The sequence below is a fragment of the Athene cunicularia genome (assembly GCF_003259725.1).
Source record: "Athene cunicularia isolate RWA chromosome 4 unlocalized genomic scaffold, athCun1 chr4_part3, whole genome shotgun sequence".
NCBI classification, from domain to species: Eukaryota; Metazoa; Chordata; class Aves; order Strigiformes; family Strigidae; genus Athene; species Athene cunicularia.
In genome coordinates this window covers 8,635,047-8,656,208 of record NW_020799100.1, presented here as the reverse complement: position 1 = coordinate 8,656,208, position 21,162 = coordinate 8,635,047, and the positions used below count along the sequence as shown (strand labels likewise).

Sequence of the window (21,162 nt, the reverse complement as noted above, 5' to 3'; positions counted from 1 at the left end):
GTCCTCGCCTGGCCCCGCGCCGGCTCTCCGGGGGTCCTGGCTTCGCGGCGCCCCGCGGTCGGTGCGCTCTCCCCGCTCCCGGTGTGTCTACAGCGGCGCCCGCGTAGCCTGCTCCGAGCTCCTTTCAGCAGGAGTCCGCACTGGGACCCCTTCGCTAGGCAGCCTCGCTCTGTCCGTGGGCTCCGCACGAGTGCGGGCCTCTGCTTCCCCAGTGCTGGACGGTGAGTACCCGCTGTGAGACCTGTCGTGCCCGTCCCGGATTTGTGAGCACTGGTGTACTAGGACGTTCCCTGTGCCAGGCACTCGTAGCGCTACTTTGGTCTCAAACCGTGCAGAGCCCTTGCTTTGTAACGACCCCAGAAGATCACCTAGTGTTAGACATTCCAAGTAATCCACCACATCAAATTCCCAGAGTTTTGAACAGATCACATAAACACCTGTTACTCCCATCCTCCTCTGCCTCCCAGGCCTCCTTGCAGGAGCATCCACCAAGGGCCTCCTTCGTTCCTGTCCCAGGCCACTCTTGTTCAGTGTTTGTCATGAACCCCATGCCCTCCCGCCTTCCAAAGTGACCCGCCGGGTTGGCGTTGCCCAGCATGTCGGCACCTGCAGCCTGGCGAGCGGTTGCTGATGGAGTTCAGACACTTCAGAGAGTAACTTCTCTCTGACAGGAAGTTACTTCCTCTCAGCTGGGATGAGTTACTGAGTTGCTGCATGCTCCATTTGAATGCAAAGTTAATGTAAGAGGTTGTTGAAATTAAGTTTCCACTGTTTTACTTTGCTTTTAAATGGGATGGAGCTCATGTGGTGAGTTTCCAAGCTTCAACTGAGACTCAAGGGCGTTGGTCCAGCAAAGTGCATGTCACTGGTATCCTCTTATGTATAGCATGACTGTTGAATTTGTGAGAACCTGTACTTCATTGGTAATGAGTAAAAATTTTTTTGGTGTATATCCTAGACCCTCATTCACCCTCACTAATGCAAATGGTTATTGTGCAGTCCATGTTTCATTAATGAGATGTAGTGTATGCTTCTCAGTGTTTAAAATAATGTAACATATTAATGATCTTATTTGGAGTCCTTGCTGTTCTAACACCCAGGATCTATACATCTCTTGCATACTCTCAGCTGCTGTCATGACAACCCAGCTCTGTGGATTCCTACTTAACCTGCCACCCCAGCAAGTCTTCCCTATATGCTCTTCATAACTCCTGTGTGGTTACATCAGAGTACCAATAATGAAAGGAGGGCAGGGAGACTCCACTGTGAGTTTCTTTACCCAGGTCCTTTGTAAATCCATGTCTGTCCTTTTGTAGATACCAACTGTTTAGGGAACTGCTGCTCTAAGTAGCCGTTTTGCTTTGCGGTGTCCTGTATCTGTTCTCCATCCCAGACCACTATAGGTTACAGCATCAGCTTTGTGCTGTTTCACTCTTTCATTGCTGTAAGAGTTGAATTCTGTCTGTGTGTCTCTGTAACAATATTATCTTGTTGTTATGCTTTTTTAATTGTATTGCAGACTGTTTTATTGAACAGTTTAGTGCTACTGTCTCTTGTTTTGTTAGTGGAGGAAACTGAGGCAGGAGTGAAGATCTCGCCACTGAAATGTTTTCCAGTAAGCACTTTGATTCCTCTTAGCAACCAGTAAATCACTTACTTCACCTTTCTTCTCCCACTTCTTGTTAAAATAAGAACACAGTAGCAAATTAAGTAAAAATATTTATATTTTTCTAAAATTCATATGTGTGCTTAAGCTTTCTTCTGGTTTAGTTGCTTGACCTGCTGAAAAGTTGCTGTGTCAGTGGGCTTCTGAAAATGGCACTGCCATTAAAATTAGTGATATAATTTCTGCTTATTCCAATGCTTGTGCCAGCATGCCCAGTTGTACAGATTGAGAAATGATCTAATCATCATTTTATTTTTTTCTCTGGTTAGTTTTCACAGAGATTGGTTCCATCTAGATCGTTGCATGGCTTCACAAACACTTGTGCCTGCACAAGTGTGAGGTGGGAATAAGCAGACAGATGGCAGAACTGCTGCTTTCAGCAGCCTTGTGAGCTGATTATGTTTGTGCAGTTGGGGAATCAACTTTCAAAAAGTTGTTCAGTATTACATGTAAAATTCTAGGTTTGTGAATAAATTGCTTCTGCTAAGTGTTCAGAGGCAGGATGACTTCTAACATTCTAAGGATTTTCAGGCGGTCTTACCAATAACTGGGTAGCTCACAAAGGCATGATGTCTTTGAAGCTGAGCTCCATCCTGTACACCAAAAAAACCTGAATGAGAACTGGCATTTTTCAGTGAATATATGTTGCAGCTTTCTGCCTGGAATCCTTTTGGAGGTTTTGTCTGTAGACCAAAATTATCTGTTCTAAGAGTAGTAGTCTAAAATAATGCATGTGAATTCTAGAAATATTATTATTTTTTTAATTACGTTAATTACAGGGAGGCTGAAAGAACTGTAAGCAGGTATCCTCACACAAGCATGACTCATATTCCTTGCAGGTCTTTGAACAATGAAACTGGGCACGATCAAAGAAAAGCAGGTGGCTGAATCACTTGGACAAGGGGTTCTGGTGTGTTGTCTTTTGAATGAAACCTCCGGATTTTTGTAACTTTTTGATGTCAAGATGATCGCCACAGCAGGGCTTGAAGGGCAGGAAGTTTGGAGCAGTTAGTAGGAGAGGTGAAATGCCTGTTTTGAAAGGATGCAGGTTTTGAACTCTATCACAGCCCATACCTGGATGAAATAGTTGGCATTTTCATATCTCTCTAGTTCCTATAGCACAGGGTATGGAGTATTGGTCGAGGGTGTTGCTAGGGAGCTGCGGGGTTGGAGAGAGTGACTCATGGAGTTAAAAGAAGATAGCTGGAAGGTACTGAATCTGTCCAGCAAATTCTTCCAGTCACAGGCTTCCTCTTCTCTTGTAGGATTCTATTGATTGGCCAACATTTTATTCTATCAGTGTCTTAATTGAAGAGCTTTCTTCTACTTGTAATTTCACTTCACTTTGAGTTGCTCACTAAGTCAGTCACCCCTTTCCTTCCCTTCTTCATGGGGTATGTTCTGCAGAGCATGTGCTTTCCCCTTGCTTCTACCAGTGTGGTGGCTCTCAAACTGTGAAGAAATGTAAAAATTATCCTGGAGGTGTGGAAGCTAATACAAAGTTTGAAAGTCAATGCCCCAGACAAAAATTGTCACTTGTACAAAGTGTCATTCAGACACTGCTCTTGAAACTCAGTTTGATAAGTTATGGAACACTGCAATTGATTAAAAGCAGGTTTTTTGGAAGTGTCAGTAGAAGTAAATCGTAAGGAAATACAGGAAGAATTGTAAAAACATTTTACCCCAATCATTTAGGGAGAAGGGAAAGTGAGTAGCCATGTTTCCTGTGTTTCTTACCTTTCTGACAAATCCCTTTATTTCCTTTCTGGTTCAGTCTTCTGCGACACACCCAGTGCCTCTGTGATCTGTAGAAACAATACCATACTGTGCCTTCCACTGGGGAAGTGGAAAAGCACTGCTCACCAGTGGGGAAGGTCTCAGGGTTCACACTACTCTCTACTAATTTTCTTCTAGTAGGTGAGCGTTTGAGCAGAAGTGCAAGTGGATGCAAGAAGCTTGTGACAGGATGGGAAGGCTGTGTATGAAGAGGAGTTGAAGTTGTGCTGTGGGGAATGAGGAGGACTCTCTTAGATTCTCACATCTTTGCTCACTATAAAGATTTCCCTTGACACACAGAAATAACCCTTCCGAATTTTTGATGCTGCACAGTGTCTGCCTCAAGCTCTTCAGCTTGCCTACTTAATTGTAGTGTTGACATCTTTGTGTGGAAGACTTTCTGTGGCAATCCAGCAGGTTAACTAATTTGCCAGTTGTTTGCTTCTTATAGTCTCTTCCTGAAGGTCACCTGCTGGTGAGCAGGATTATTTTAGTGATGACCAGCCATACTTGACATAATTTGTAAGGGAAATTAATTGTTCTGCCCCTGTCTTCTGATACAGGGTAAGCAATAACAAGATTTTGCAGCTGGAATGGCTAATTGTGGCCTGTGCCCTGCTTTGTGTCTGGCTGAGGAGCTCCTGGGAAGGATGTTTACCATGAGTGCCTTGCATCAAATGTCTAGATAATGGCTTGCTCATATCTTCCTTATCTGGGAGGGAGGGACTGTGCCAGAGGCATTAAATGGTGTGTATAGCCAATCTGTGTACCTGTGGTAGATCTGGTGCTTTAGGGAAGCATCAGACTTGCTGTGCTTGTGCAGGCAGCCAGCCCTGTGCATGTGTGGAGGCTCCAGCCCTCAGACAGAAGCGTTGCTGGCAACCATGTTCTTTGCCCCACAGTAATCTGTATGATTTGACCATCTTCTGTGATTGAAGGCCTCTGAATTAAAATATTTTGTAGGTAATATCCAGTCTTTACCGAAAGATGTAGCTTGGAAATCCATCAGTTCCTGTCTTCATTGATGACTTGCAGTACTTTGTAGCAACTGTTTCATTTGGCTATAGGACAGAGGTACAGATATGCTGCAGTGTTGATGTGCCTGACCTTTGTAATTAGTCGTGTTTTCAGGTCTAAGATCTGTCAGTTTACATATTCTGGAAGGGTACAGGGTGACAGCACTACACTACCTTAATTCTTCATTAGTGAAGTCTGGAGAAATTCAGATTCAATATGGTTTAAAAATGTGGAACTAGCTAATCTTGTGCCGGTTAGTTTTCATACTCTCAAAGGAAGTTGTGCTCTGCTCAGAGTGAGTGTAACTTGACCTTGTAGTAAAGAATTTGTTACTGGCCATCCAATTTTTGCTTTAGTTACTGTGTCTTGATACTGTGTTGGCAGTAGTGGTAGTTTGCTAGTAATTTAGATTGACATAGTTTAAAATCTTCCTGTACAGTCCTAAAGCTGATTTTTGTTCCCCCAAATGTTAAATTACTGTCTGAGGCTTACTTTAAGGCAGGTAAGAAAGGTTAGGTTTGTCTGTAGGTGTGTACATAGGCTTACACATACATGTAAATAAAAATGTTATGACTTGCAAGTTCACAGGATTACATGCTTTTCTCAATTTCTTTTTTCTTGGCTGCAGCCCGACTTCCTGTTTTAGCCTCTACAACTTATTGTAACGTTTAAAGTTGGAGCCTTGTGCTTGACTCCTTGCTTGCCTTGGTATGTGTTTCTTTACAAGCATTTCTGTGAAACTTTGCCTGGAAGCTTACTAAAGTATGAATTTCATATTGTCTTAAAATAACCAGTGTTCTTCCTCTGCAGTCCCTACTCCAGGGTTCAGCTTGTACCTATTGACATTGCTGTTCTTGATGTCAGGATTTTGAAGTTTTGTTGTTTCTCTGCAGGACGTAGTTGTATGGCAGTGCAGACTTATTTGTGGCAGACTGTGCAGTGATTTGTATTTACTGTCACACTCAGTAACATTACACAACAGCTATAATGATTGTTTGGTCATGTCTAAAGATCAACACCAGTCATAAAACAAAAAAACACAGAAAAACATGCGGATAGGAAAGTGTTCTCATGTCTGTGTGTCTGTCTGACTTAATTCTGTTTTTCATGTGTATGTCATGGTTTTGTATGAGCTTCAGTATTTTCTTTGACTTAACAGAGTCTTTACCGTTGAATATTAAATGTTGGAATATGAAGTGGTGGTTCTTTCAGAGTGACATTCTGCAGTAGACTTTTAAAAATACAGTGCAACAGAAAATGTGTATTTTGGCTGGTGTTGGCAGTGCTCAGCAGGGAATTCCCAGCATTTTTGAAAGCGGGACTGGTGAATGCATCTTGGTACAGCAGAGGAGGAAAAGGGATGAAGCTGCATGGCTTCAGAAAGAGCTTGCCTTTGCCAGTAGGTTTGTCTTCTGATATGATTGCTAAATGGAGGAAATATTTCTATGATAAACTCCATACTAGGTTAACTATAATTTGAGGGCTTTTTCCTTCATAAGCTCATTTCAGTGAGCTGTTCTTATTTCCAAATGAGGTAGTTTCTATTAGAACAGGAGATAATGTCATAATCTTAAGGATGGACCCTGATTTTGTTTCTTCAGCTAAAAGCAGTCACCACAAAATTATAATAAATGCTCTGATTCACTGCAATACTGGTTTTACCGGAAGTTATTTTGCTCTCATAATGCTTGTAGGGTGAGGAGAACTCAGCAGCCACCTCTCCCAGTGCCATTAGTCTGGTCATTCATTTTTATGGCCGCCTTTGTTGTAGTTACATTCATATCTTTTGTCATGTTTTCTTTTACTTTGTCTTGTCCCGACAAAGGTTTCTGTGGAAACCTTTGGAAATTAAAATTTTAACATTGTTTTTGACATTATATATTCCTATTTAACCTGTATGCCTGTGAGAAAAATATGTTTTGGATCTGGATTTGATTTATTTCATGTGTACATCTAACTAATATTCTTTGCTGGAAATTGTTGAGAGGTTAATGATTTAATAATGTAGATATTTTATTTGGAGTTACTGAAATAGTGCAAAGATCTGTCTCTTCAGTTGTGAGTTAAACATGTTGTTTCTTATGACACCTTTGTAATCATAATATTATTTAGCACTAAATACTAAACCAAGAGAAATCTAACTTTGGCCTTTTTTGTCATATCTGTTAAGAAGCAAGTAGATACCATCTAAGTGTCTGGACAGTTCTGTTATCAAGCCCTAAACGTCCTTTTAACTGCTCAATTACCAGTAGACAGGGCGTAGTTGCTGTTGATAACTTAAGAGAGAACCAGGAAATAAAAGTTTGGAAGACCGGACTAGCTCAGTTTATAGATCTAGGCTGTGACCAGTCAATGAATGAAATATATTTATCTAGTCCATAGCTTTTGGTCCTCTCAAGACTCATACCACAATTAATGGAGCAAGTTCAGTATGCCAAGCTGTATAGTTTTACATAATACTTGTTTACAGTTAACTACAGGTTTTACATAGCCTCAAATTATTATCTTCAGAAGTAGAAGTGCTAATACACTAACACAGAAGTTGTTGGAGCATATACTGGTGGTTTCTGTGGTAAGAGTCTCTATGGAAGGCAAGAGAGATGCAAATTATTTAAAAATAATAGTAGACTTGTCAGAGTTTGGCCAGTACAGAAACTGTTGCTAGGCTGGAGGCCAAAACAAGTCCAGTCAGGCCCTGACCCTCATTAGCAAAGCATTATGAAAAAGTTTGACCTTTTTTTATGATGTTTATGCTCCTATGGAGTGGGGTATTATATTGGTACTCAGTTTAGCATTGCAAAATTTTCATTTAAATAACAAGATGGGGCAGCTCTACTGCAGTTAATTCACAAATTCTCAAAAACATGTCCTTTATGACAGAGCATGTTAGGGAGTGAAATCGCTACAAAATGTCATGTAGGGCAGCATTCAGATAACATGTAGTTAATATTTTGAACTTGAATTCATATATTATCTAGATTTCCTTACAGTTTGTTAGTGCTGTGGTATATGCTGAGTGACAAAAGCTGTGGTGTTTTTCAGTCCAGCACTGTAAACAACAGTAGGTATCTTTGCGGGGCTACTTGCATGACCTTTTAAAAAGCCCTTCATTTTCATAACTGGCAAAAGGGATCAGGGTAAAGGGCTTCATAAATAAATGGAGTACTCCCATGCTCCATTGGCCATAAACATTTATTCAGTGAGATATGTGCTGCATTTGTCACATCTCTTCACTCCTGCTGTCCCTCTAACAGACTGCATGGATGTTTTTATGCCTTATAGGATATGTCTTAAAGTTTTGTGATCTGTCTGGGCTTTGATAACTTCCTGGAAGGCAGTGCTTGTTGTGAATACGTGGATATTGCTTTGTCACACTGAGTACTTGCAGCCAAGGTTATTAAAGTGCTAATTTCATGAGAATGACATCTTATGGAATGCAGAACAGCTTGGCTGAGTTGTGGCAAGGTCACTGGGACAGCAACTGTGCAGACATGTGTATGTCTTCCCAGAGCACTCGTGCCTTTCTCTGTTACAGGGAGTGAGTTCTCACAATCCTTAATGCCATAGAAAATCTCATTTTATGCCCTTCTTCCCATTAGCTTGAACTCTGGCATTTTTTGGCAAGGTCCTGCCTAGGGCTCTGGTGTTTGTGATATATGAGCTGTAAACATACTCTTGTAATTTATTCTTTGCCCCTCTGCCAGCAAAGATGTCTCCTCTCCAGTCTTCGTTAGCATGTGATGGGTTGCAGGTTCTGTGACACTGCCTGCTTTGTTGGGTGGTACTTGGGAGTCTGTGTTTGAAATGGAAGAGAAAGGAGGGAAGGATCCTTGTCATAATACTCTTCTGATCAGCATTGGAATTGCTTCTGTTTCATCCTTTCCAGAGAGTTAAATCACTTTCCTTGTTTTCCATGTGGCATTTTGTACTGAGATAAGAATTGTGTGGATGAAGCTTTAGAGTTCATGATTTTAGTTGTATTAGGAAAGATGGAAAAATGTGTGTGAACCTCCACTGATGGGCAACAATGTGGGTCAACTAAGTAAATCAGGTCACTTGCAGCCCCTTTTACAAGTGATTGTAAGAATGTAAGGACTGGGTGCCACACCATTTTCCTTACCCAGTAAGTGAGCACAAGGGTAAGTTCAGCTGTCAGTGAATGACAAGTTGCAAGGCAGTTCCTTTCTGTATAAATAAACGTGCTAAAAGATTGACTTTTTGGAAAGATGATGTGCTAGGTAGAGGTCCCTTGTAAAGTTTATAAGGAGAAAAAAGTATTTTTCTAGTCCTCAGTACTTTGACTGCCACATTAAGTGGGCAGTGAGTGCCCACCAGAAGTGTTGCACCAGCCTTCCCTAAGTAGTCTTTTTGCAGAGAGAGTATTGGAGGCTGAGGAGGTGGTTGAAAAACCCACAGAAAAGGTGTAGTTGTAGTGAGGAAAGAAGCCCTCTTCAAAGATTGCTGCAGTGCCTCAAGGGAGGTCAGTAGCTGCAAGTGATGTATTCTTTAAGCATGAGGGAAACAGAACTTCAGCAAGACACTGACCCAGATGAAAAACTACAAGCCAAGCAATAGAATGCAGGTTCTTCTGGTGCAGTGTTGTACAAGCTGTTATCCAAACAATGGAAATGTAATACTTAAACTAATCCCTATTAACATGCTGGTAGTGAAATTCTAGTGATTAGACTCACTCTTCATTAAGAAATAGGAGCAAAATTGTGGTTCTGGTTCAGTTCAACTGGAATGAAAAGTAAACAGAGATGAGGCAGGTGGCAAAAATCTCATGTGGGATACTTGCCACCATAATATCTCAATTCCTGTAAAATACTGGGAATAAAAATTGAAAGAAGATAAAGATAGGTGCTGTTCATTTGGAAGGAATGGTGGATAAAAACCAAGCATTAAAAATAAAGGGTTAAGAAGGATAAATAGAACACAATTTAACTTTCTCTTATTTCACAGAAAAAAGATTCAAATGAGACAAGTATTCCTATGTACACTTACTATTATGGTCTCTTTTCACCTCCCGGACGAATTACTGTAGTTTGCTGTGCTTGGACTATATTTTAATATAGAAATCTAAGCCACTGCAAAAAGTAGCTCTCAGTAGTGCCTCTTTTTTGGAGAATATGAAATCTGTGTTTCAGGTTATTTGGTGCCAACTGCTTTTTTTTTTTTTTTCCTTCAGTTTTGGAGGATTTCAAGGTGTTAAGTTTTTGGGATTTTTACATATGCAATATAAGTGACTTGGAATAACCTACTCAAAGACTGCCTACTACCCTATGGCATTCTGCTAACTTAAGTGTGTTTTCTTCTTTAAATGTGTCAGAGATGCTTAGCAGCAGATGAGTCTTATTTGTCATAAGCTGAAAGGAGTTACATTAGACAAAATAGATGAAGGTGATGAGCACTCTGCTGCTACAACGTGTTTTATGCTAAGTGGTTGGAAATAAGAAACTTTTGTCCCTGCTAAATAAGTGGGCTGTTCCGGAATGGTTCTAGTGCAGTTTCTGTAAATTTTTGCAGCCTGTTAGAGACTGTCAAAATTCATAAATTGAATCATGGAGGCTATAGATGTGATTCTTTCTGAAGTTTTCACTGAAATCTTGTCTTTCTTTCAAAAAATCTTGGGTTTTTTTCCCCCAAGGAAATGTGCTAAGCCATTGAGACAAGCTTAGATATGGTTTCATCTTAAAAGTCCATATGTTACAAATCGGAGATGTGAGATATTTACTCTGAACAGTAGTCATCTAAATGTATGGATCACAGACATACATCTAGAAGTTAGACAACATAAGCATAATATACTTTCTTGGTTGTCATTTTATGTAGAATGTTTGATGAAAATTGCTCTGGAGGAGAAAACTAGAGCAGTTGAGAGTGGTCTGACATTCTGACACTGAAGTTTAGGTTTTTGGAGACACCAGAAATTTCTTGGAAGAGGCCATTGCAGATAGATCAGTAATCTTCAGATGGTTCCACAGATAAGGCCTCTGTTTTTAAGTGGTTGAACTAGTCTAAAGAGAAAAAGATAATCTTACCTAAAAACATTGTTTGGCCATTGGACCTCTGAGTATTTCTGGGGTTTTGCAGGTTCTGTCCAACTTCTCTGTATGCAAGTTATAAGAGGAAACAAGTGTGACTTGAAGCATAAATCACTGCAGTGAGGTTTAGAAGATTTGTGTTTTGTTCCTGACCATGTCGTTATGGTGAACAAACCTGGATGGAGACCCTCAATCTCTCTACATTATTACTGAAAAAAAAAAAGGTACCTCAATCTACTTTTCTCTGTTAAGTTAGTAGTGAGAGAAATTGGCCGTTGTTGTGATTGTTCTTTCCCTTGACTATATTACCCTGCCAGGAAGCTCTCCAGACTCGGCTTAGGATATTTTTGCCTAAATTGGCAACTTGGAGGCTTACACCACTTTTTTTTTTTTTTTTTTTTTTTAAACTGTTATCCATTATATCTGAAATGTCACAGTTGTATTCATGTTAACTCGAATCTTTCAAAGGCTATTGTTGCTTCTCAATTAAGTCACAGAATTTTCAATTAATTTTATTTTATTTTTTCCCAGGATAGTTTTTTCCGCTTGAATACTCTTTGTCATAGTATCCCCCTTTGTATTTTTAGGCTACTGTTCAGTGCATCCTTTCTCTGAGAATAATTTAGAGAGTTTTAAGTAGGCTGGTGCAAGTCAAAGACAAAAAATCATATTGCATAATTGTTTCTGTTCTAGACATCCTGTTTGTCCTAGTCATATGAACACCATTCTTTTATGGACATTTTAGGACTGAGAGGAGGGTATGGTTACCCATTTACTGCCCTGTTAGAGCCAGTAAACTATGGTTTTGTAGTGAAACAAGATTCTTTGAATTACTGAATGTTGAAAAATGAAGGTGAGCAGAAAGAAAAGGTAGGGTGGCAAGGAAGGTACAAGCAGTGACTGTATAATGATGCTGCCACAAATATTTTTCTAGTCTTTAGCAACTTGCAGTGTGGGGTGTCTTGAGCCAGAAGTGATGTCTTTTATCAGTAATTCTCCCCAACAACCCCCACCCCCAAGCAATGGGTAGATTATAATGAAATTTTAATGAGATGAAGTTGGGAGGAAGATCAGAACACTATACAGGAATGATTAAATACTTTAGGGTTATACTGCTAGAAATGGGGTGAAATCAATATTTTATAGACAGCTTCACGTACTTCAGGAGTAATTAAAAACTGATTCTTTTAGGAGTTTTTTTCTCTCCGTAGTGGTTTCCAGGCATTACCAGTTGACTGCCAGTTGTCTGTTAGCCTTCATTATTCTGTAAATATGTAAAGGGCAAGTGGCTATATTAAAGATAAATTATCAGTAAAAATAGAAGAGTATTAAATATAATTCTACAAGAGAGTGAGTAACGTCTTACTTGTAAAACTTTACGGTTCTGCTACTCTCAGGAGAAGGACGTTTTGTGTTTGTAGAGCAGGGCAGCCACTGTGCCTGGAAGAAGTGTGAGATCAGCTTGCAAAGGAAGATGAGAAGAGCTAGGCAGCTTTAGAGGATCAGTACAATAGCTGAGAGGTACAGAATTTAATTGGAGGGCGGTGTGTATGTAAATGTGTGTATACATGCTGGTGTATGTATATGTATGTTTGTGTGTGCCTAGGTATGTGTATATAGGAAGAGAAAGAAAAAGGAACACAGATTAACTGTTTAAACTGGATGCCAGTACTGCCAGAAGAACAAAAGGATATAAAATGACTGAATAAGTTTCAGAGTGTAAGGTTTCTGCTTATTGGAGCAGTGTGGCTTTATAGTAACCTTGAATAGGATTAGTGGGGGCAAGCAATCCAAATAGTATAGATAGATCTTGATCACTTTATGATAAGAAATATATGATGCATTGCCTTTGATAGTGAGCTTAATAGTTTAAAAGGTCCCTTGTTCTCTCTTGAGTTCATTGGAGTGGATTTGGGTTTTAGGCATCAGTGTGGCCTTGTTTCTGGTCTGCCATGGAAGGGGACTGCTGAATGGCAATAATCCTTGTCCCTTAGCGGCTTCTGCTTTGGTAATATGTTCTAGACTTAGAAATCTTCTGGTTATGAAGTTTTAAAGAATAAAAACATTAGTTTTGCCATTGAAAATATCCAATTATCAGGCTGTTGTGACAAAGCATAGCTTCTCCATATGATATTATGGTCAGTTTATTTCTAGCTTAAAAATTCCTCTTTTTTTATAAAAAAAATTGGCACTTTGAGATGTTGGTAAATTGTTCGTGTCCTCTTGTACAGCCACAGTAGTTAGTAATGATCACAGATACTTCTGGCATAGAAGTTCAGTGCTGTCACTCATAGCTTGTGTGTCTGAATGTGAGGATGACACTGATGCTTTTCTGTTTTTTCTTGGAAAGATTATTACTGGAGAGTAGTGAGATAGATGAAGTTTAATATTTCTAAAGATTGTTAGATTAGCAGCTTCTGATAGATAGTGAAAAAACTTTTTAAAAAGCAGATTATTTGTTTCAGTGTGAGTTCAGAGATGACCAAGTTGGCTCTCCGTGACGTGTTTAGGTCTAGCAGGATTATTAACTTAGTAAGTGGGGTTTGGTTTCTAATAAACTGCTTTGCTTTGGCAGAAAAACTTTTACAGTTCTTTCCACCCTGCTTTTGGCTTAAGTAAGATATATTTCCTTCTGTTCTTCTTGAGGTGGAGATGAATAGAGACAAATGTTGGTCAATAGCAGAGCTCTGTGGAGGTAATGAATTTAGAGAATGTTATAAGTAATTTTTCCCTGAATTGAGCATAACTCAGTAGTGGTTCATATTGAACAAGGAATGGGAATGCTGCTTTTCTGAACACAGTATCTTTGCTGTTAATAAGAAGGGTTGCCAAAATAAAGCCCAAGGAAATGACAATTCAACAGGCAAACAAAGTATTTGTTAAGCAGTAATTTTTCTGAACTAGTGATACTGTAGACTTTACTATGTCAGCCAACTAACAAAATGGATTTTGATTTGCACAGCAGTTCATGACAGCGAAGAAATTGAGTGGTTTAGGATCACACTTTCTGTGAAAGGGAGTATCAGGGAGCTGAAATGACAGGCTCACCCTGGACAAGTTGGGGCTTCCGTGTTTACTTCGAGATGTCAGAAGGCTTCAGATTGATAAGTTTTGAAATTGTGGTATGTGATCAACTTTTTAAGCAAAGCTGCGTTTTGGTGGGTGGATTGTTTTGGAAAAAAAACAAAACAAAACCAACCCAAGCCAGCAAAGTGAGATAGTAGGTGATTATTGCTTCCACAGCTGATTATGTTTAGTTTAGTGTTTATTAGTGTTTTTTAAATGATTGTTCTTCTGTTTCCCCTCATCTCAGTTGAGGTTTCTCCCATCAGCTGAAGGATGGCCACTACTACCTACCTGTGTTTTGGGCTTGGATGCAGTTGAGGGAGTGGCAGCCTCTGAGGAGATAAAAATGGAAATGATGGTCAAAGGAAGAGTTTGGCCTTACACCACGGGGTAAACTGCTGAGGTGGAACATGCTGTCTCCTGTTCATGTGTATGGTCTGGCACAGAGCTGAGTGCTATTGATGGGGTGGATGCTGTGCCAGTAGCTGTGCCTGAGCAAAGTCAAGTATGTGAATCCATGCTTTAGTTTTCAGTAGAACTTGCTGATCACAGTGTAGACCTACCTGTCACAGGTTACTGAAAGAAAAATAGGTGCCAACCTCCAGCTGTTGGGTCTGGTGAATAAGAATTGCAGCCTGGAATCCAGTCGGTGAGTAAGATAATAGTTGAATTCTGCCTTGGAAGAGTTGAAAATAGGAGGCCTGGCTCCTTGACGCATTACATCAAGAAAAGGAACAGCTTAGACCTCCCTGTTGTTTTCAAGGAATTTATAGCCTTTTTCATAGTCCTTTAAAAGCCACCTACCATTATAAGTTTTGATTTTAAGAATAAATAGGCAGTAGGATGGCTGAATGTTTAGTCTTCTGGAATAAAGATAAATCTTCAGTGGTTTGGCCTTTAGAAACTTGATTGACTAACCAAAGTACAGATTTAATAAAAACAAAATAATACTACCCTTTAGGTCAGTGACTTGGTCCACAGCTGTTTTATTTCAGTTAATTCCCAGAATAATGATTGAATTATGGTTGTGTGGGATCTACTTAGGGATAGTGAGTTGTTGGGGGCTTTTTGGTAGTATACCAAGTAACTATCTTTAACAAAGCTAGCAGTTTTATACTATATATTCTTGTGACAGAGTTGTAGCATACAGTATTTTCGGAGAACTCCAGTACTACTTTTGAATGGCTATATATATTTTGCTGGTGTACAACGTAGTTCTAATTTCATGTTGGATAGCTTCAGAAATGTTGTGTAATTTTCAAAGCTAATTTGAAAATGTAGTTAGTTTTTGCTTAAATGGTATCTAGTGAAGAAAAAAACAAAAGAAAAGACGAACACACAGGTTTTAATGTGTCAAAATTAAAATGCACCCTGTTGTGTTTTTTTTTTTTTTTTTTTTTTTCCCCCCCCCAGTGTTTCCAGGCTGAGGAGATGGTTTTAGAAATTCAGTTTTAACATTTGAAGGGATCTTACTGAAGGTGTCTGTACATAGTTATGAGAGACTGTTTGTATCTCATGTGGTGTTTGAAGGAATATTTAATTTTAGAAAGAAATGTTTAAGCTTTGTTGTAGAAACATTGTAGTCTCTTTGCTTGAGGTTAATTGTAGGTCTTCCAGAATTTTGTTTTCCTTTAGTATTATTAGTGTTGAATAGCTGACTGTGTTATGCAGTGTATGTGTATCCGGCAAGTCGCTTGAATGACATTATAGAGCTGGACTGTAGTTTCATGGTCTGGCTTTGCTCGCATACCAAATCTATTACAGGTATCATTAATGGTGTGACTAGTCTGCTGGTTTGGGGAACTGATGTGAGTTAAATGCAACTACGTGGCCATGGCAAACAAAACATTCTCATGTATGTGCTCCACGCCCTCACTTGTACTATTTGTGTTGATCAGTGTATGCTTGCTGGGTTGTTTCTGCTTGATAAGTCATCAGCAGATATTCTGCTGCTTTTTGTTAGGTTATTTTTTTCGCTGAGTTGTAAGACTTTTTGCTCAGTCTTTTAGCATGCTAAATGCTAGAGCTGGTTTAAAGGATTGGGTCATCCCATGCAGTCTGGGAAGAGATGGGACCCTTGCAACCAGCCAGTGTTAATTTTAAGCTGCCAAGAACTGCATTTAAGTTGCTTTAACTTGGATTAGTTTTCTGCTCTGGGACTGTAACTGCTCTCCTGGCTGAGACCATTAGCCCGCTATTGTCTCTAGCAGTGCTGAAGGTAGCAGTTGGAGAGACTTACTTCAGGTTCGACTAGTTGGTTGGGTTTTTTTTTTTGTGGACTCACCTCAATGACTTTTTTCAGCTTTTGGCACCATCAGCAGATAGATTGGTGTCTGCAAGCACATTCATAAGCTATGGAAGAATAAGCAATCGCATATGACAAACTTCCTTTTGTGTATCTGCTGTTAGCAGTATTGCCAGTTGTTTGCCCTACATCTAATTCCCCAGTCATCAGAACAAAGCTTACGGACTGGAATATAAGGCTAAACAAGGTTATGGGATTTTTTTTCTCCTGCTGGGTTCATCTGGGTGCACCATGGTGCTTTTAAGCACGTAGTTGAAAACATTGCAATGTACAGCAAACCTGTGCATTGTGGTTTAAGATGGTGAAGTTTGCCAGGAGCCTGCAGGAATGTGCAGGCTGTCACAGAAAGTCTTGAGCTTCTTTTGGGTGGCTGAAGATTGCATTTATAAGTTTTTTCCAAAATAATCCTGATTGATCCTTTCCGTAAATCTATCTGGTGTTCAACCCAGATATTCAGTGGGTCCAACAGCTCGGTCCCAAATTCAGAGGGATTTGTAAGCTGGCACCAGCTGGGCGAAGAGTTGTGGCCTTGGTAGGATTTGCTTTTACAGAAGCTGTGTATGCTCTTTCCAAGAGACTGGTTGTCTGTGTGCACAGTGATCTGATCCTCAATTACATTGTAGGGGTGGAAGCCACATCTGCTTTTCTGTAGTGCCAGTCTCTTTAGGGTCTTTTGTGTGCACTGGAGTTACTCGGGCAATGTGTTGCTCAGCAGTTCTTCAGGTTCATGTTTGGAACTGTCCTCTATGGCTGGTCTGTGTGAACTACATCTAACTTGTACGTTCAGCCTAATGCCTACTCTGTACTTAATTCAAATTGACTTAGTCCCTCTGACCTATATTCTATAAAGGTAGGTGTGAAAATCTCCCCAATTACTTCACCTGTGAAGACTGGGAACAGAGTGTTCAGTGAGGTTCTCTGCATTGGTGCTGTTATCACTTTTTCACCTTGGTCTGCAGGGGGAAAAAAACCCTATTTTTTCCTAGTTGTTTTCCTGCTTTTGATGTGGTTAAGTAACTTTGCAAGGTGCTACCGAAACATTTTTAGTTCTTTATTTACTGTTTACATTTGATATAGCATGTGTTTTATAATCTCTTCTGGTCTCATAAGGCAAGCTTTCTGTTTTTAAAAGCTGACCTCTCTCTGATGCCCTCCTTAACTTCCCTATTCAGTCATGCAGAGTGTAGGCTTTTGTGCTGGAGCTGAGGTATTCTTTTGACTGCTTTTGTTTTCTCTTCTAACTGTGGTGAATGTTTTACCTGGTCTTTTTAATGCAGACTTTTGTCTGGTTTGGTTGGGGTTTTTTGGGGGTGGTGGTGGTTGTTTTGCTTTTAACAGCCTCCAAACTGTTGCAGTGTTTTTGCTGTTTGGATTGTTCCTTTTGGGGTTGTGTGTGTTTGAGTGAGTTTGTGGGGTTTTTTGAGGGGGGGAAAGGGTTGGGAGGATTACTAATTACTTCAATCTTTTTACACTGTTCCCATGCTTGAAGTTCATTATCTGTGTCCCAGATATTTTTATGGCCTGCTGTATTCGACTACACTGTTGAAATATAACTGCACTGCAGACAAAGTTACAGAGCAGCTTTCTTACTGATATCCTTTAACTAGGTCTTGTGTACTGTTCAAAACCCAGCCAAAACTGGCATCTTTTCATGTAGGTCCTAGTGCTAATTTCCAAGGAAGCAGTCATTACTTGGGGAGGAAAAAAAAAAAAAAAAGCTCTATGTTATTCTGATGAAGCACAGTGTCCACTTTATATCAGGAGGTTTCAGTTGCCTGCTATTATTACCTTTCCTAAACTTGGAACTGGTAGTGCAGTTGATGATACATCTTTATTACTTACGTAACTTCTACCATAAGAAGTTCACCGGGTTTCTCTTCTCCTGTAATACTTCATGCCATTAAATGTTTTTAAGTCCTTTGCATGCAGTGCCATTCCCCACCTGCCTGTTGTTTGTTGTTCCTGTTGGAATTACTGAGTGAGCTGGTAGCCTCTCAGCATTATGCTGTATTGTCCTCCTTCCACCAAGTCTTGGAGATACTTGTTATTTTGAGGGTGTTGGGTGAGGCCAAGCATTTGAGCTTTCTGTGTGTTACTTCTGAAATTTCTAGCAGTAGTGTAGAAGGGTTTGTAAGTTCCAAAACTCTCTTATTAGCATGCCAGTCTGGCTGACTCTGGCATGACTAATGTGCATGCCTAACAAGTTCTTCCTGTTCCCATCATGTCTAAATCCTTTCTCTCTGTATCACTGACTTCCTATCTCAGCCTCTCAGACCTTACATGTGGAACTGGCAGCATTTCAGAAAATTACACCATGAAAATTCTGAATGTAAGTCTTCTGCCCATAACCTGAGCTTACTCTCCAGACCATCCATCCTATGTTTCCATACACTACTGTTACTAGCATGGATCCTGTGGACTACTGTTTTCTTTGCTGAATCACCAAGTAGTAAGTGTAGATGCCTTGTGAGGTTGCTGTCTTTTGCATCTGATGGGTAGTGTGCCAATTGATTGTCAGAAGCCACAAATATAGCTAGCTGTGTGTTTAGTAAAGTCGTCTGATACCCCTGCCTGCTTCTTCCTAGTCTGTCTGCTACAAGGAGGATCCCTAATTCAACAGGATGCACTAATAGCATCTGGAGGGTGGATTGTTTCCAAGAGATTAGCTCTGACCCGACTTATGACCACATGAAAGCTTGAGATGGCAAAAGACAGGATGAAGCATGGAACAGAAGAACAGCTAGGCAGGATGAGAGCACCTTTTTCAGTGGCTTTGCTAGTTATCAATTATAAACCTGCAGTGAGGTTCATATGAGGCAGTGTTTAAACTTTTTAGGTTTCTTCCCTTATAATGAAAGCATAACCTTAAAATTGTCAGTCTTCAAATATAAAGAGTGCATTTTTTGAAAGCAAAGTTACTGTATTGTAGACGGCATCTCTGTATCTGTGTGAACTTGTGTTTGATGAGAGACAGTGAAATAACTGTTGTGTAAATGAGTACCCACTTAGCCCTGTATGTTGTCTCCCAGGGATGGCCAATGGCAGATGCAGCTGGAAGAATACAAGAGCAGAGGAAGCCTGTAGAGATTCTGCTGTGTCTTTCAGTAATTTCCTATACTAGAGCTAGTGTCTTTGTGGCTTTTGGTTAATTGTATGCCTAGTGACAGCATGTAGTAACCAGTATACTTGCTCAGAAAATTATGTTTTGTCTCTTGATGCCTTAGGGTAACTAAGACACGTCTACTGTGTACTAAAAATTGGGGCCTTAAATACACTGGCTCTATGTATCACTGCATCATTTTATCACTAACTGCAGTTTATCCCTCTTCCAAAGGGATCAGTGGCTGGTCACCTGTCCTGTTGCTAACACGCTTCTCTGTTGCCTAAATGCTAAGTGCTTTTCTTGTAAAGGTTATGTTTACATTATGAGCAGTTCTATTCTGTCTTGTGCTTTGCCTGATATGCTAAAGCAGTAATGTGTCTGAAAGCTCCTCTGCTTTTTATATTGACTGGTCTAATAAAAGTAATTATCTTTCTTTAAAAAAAATCTTACTGCTGTTCCTTTTTAAGTTGTACTGCATGCATTTCTTCATGTGGGGTGCAGATGTAAGCAGTCATCATCCTTGCCCTTTTCCACTGTCCCTTAGCCTCTTCCTTTCTTTTTGAGCTGATGTCCCTGCTTGTCCTCCTGCACAGTGAAACAGAGCAGAAAAACAAACTTGGTTTAAGTTTAAACTGTTAAAAGGAGAGAGAGATATTTTTTACCAGATCGGTTCCCCAATCACACATGTTTGTTCCAGAACAAGAGAGGAGGCTATCTGGGGATGGGAAGGTTGGGTGAGGCTGTTTTCACTTAAGCAACAGCTCTGAACTTCACTGTTACTCAACCGTCTATGCAGTCATTTGTGATTTAAGGGGTGGAAAGGCATTGAGAGATCATCTAGCTCATCTGAGGGCATGATATCTCTGTATATTATACCTGTGCTGGCTGACGGATGTCTGTCGGTCTTACAAACATTTGGTCTCCACAGCAGACATGACTTTCAAACCAGTGAGAACTCTGTGATTTTGAATCATCTTTGTTAGTCTTAAGAAGCACTGTCTTTAGTATGTCCTTTCTGTGACAAAATATAAATTCCATTTGGCTCTAATTCCATACTGTCTTTAGTGTGCCTTTGAACTGTTGTCTCATTACTTAAATTACATGGCTAAGTTCTATACAGATAGTGCAATCTAGAGTGCATTGATTTAATACTAATTCTTGTGATCCAAAAGATTAATGTATTCAAGCTGTAGAGTTAGTGAAGTCTGAATTAAAGGGAAAAATCAGATTCTACTGAGGCTTGTTTTTAGCTTGTCTTGAAACATTATTATTATGTCAGTACCAAAATAATCGAATGTTTATTAAATTTTCAAAGTTATACATTTTAAAAATACTCCAGTATACTCTAATGTATTTTGTAATGGTGTAGTTCATAATGTTTTGAGTCTCTTGCGAGCTGCTGTTATGTAGTGGACATTTAGAATATGTAGTTTGACATGAAGAAGAATCAATGATTTCTAAGGGAATAGTTTTGAATGTTTGGATGAATTGCAGTCTCCTGTCAGCTGACACCTTGGCATATAAGTTTTGTAACATACTACTGCTATAAAAAATTCTGTGTAGTTCTATTTTTTTTCTTAGGTTTCTTTAAATATTTCTCATTCCTTTGAACCAAGTTCCACTTAAGCAGAAAACTCCTGTGTGTTAATTTCTCGCAGGCTTGGCAAATTCTCAGTTATTGGCATAAATTTTTTGTTCAGCTGTTTATGTTGTGCCCCTAGGTGCTTATGTTCAGTGTGCATCATGCATTTGGCAACCAACAAAAAACATTTTAAAGGTCCAAATGGATGGCTTTGTGACTGTATTCTAGTGTCTTGTATGTATAAATTGTGTGAATTTAATTAACGAAGTTATTTTCCAGAACAAATTGCATATGTTTCTGCCTGCTTCCACTCATTCATCTAATATTTTGAAAGAGAGTGTCTTGCAGTTAGCTGAAATTAAGGCATAACATGATTTGTCTATAGCAGGAGAATCCCAGTTATAGCTCTTATAAAATTTTGTGTGACCTTTTAATAACTACAGCTCCTGGGTTTCACTGATGTCTTGGCTAACTGATTCAGGTAATATTTCAGCAGAACAAAAAAAAAAATCATGAAAACCCAGCATCCCTGTGGCAAATGGTCACTGACTGTTTGGGTAAAACTGTCAAGTAATCTGAAGTAAAAATTCAGTATCTTCATTT

At 39.7% G+C, this 21,162-nt stretch overlaps 1 protein-coding gene across 1 annotated transcript in view; it reads left to right on the top strand.

Moving 5' to 3' along the window:
• The first annotated feature begins 5,716 nt into the window (after positions 1-5,716).
• Positions 5,717-21,162, top strand: part of AMMECR1 (Alport syndrome, mental retardation, midface hypoplasia and elliptocytosis chromosomal region gene 1) — a 76,037-nt gene continuing 60,591 nt past the window's right edge. Inside the window, exon 1 of the mRNA XM_026848771.1 lies at positions 5,717-5,862. Within this exon, the coding sequence (XP_026704572.1) occupies positions 5,717-5,862 (146 nt within the window). The remainder of the gene's footprint in view (positions 5,863-21,162) is intronic.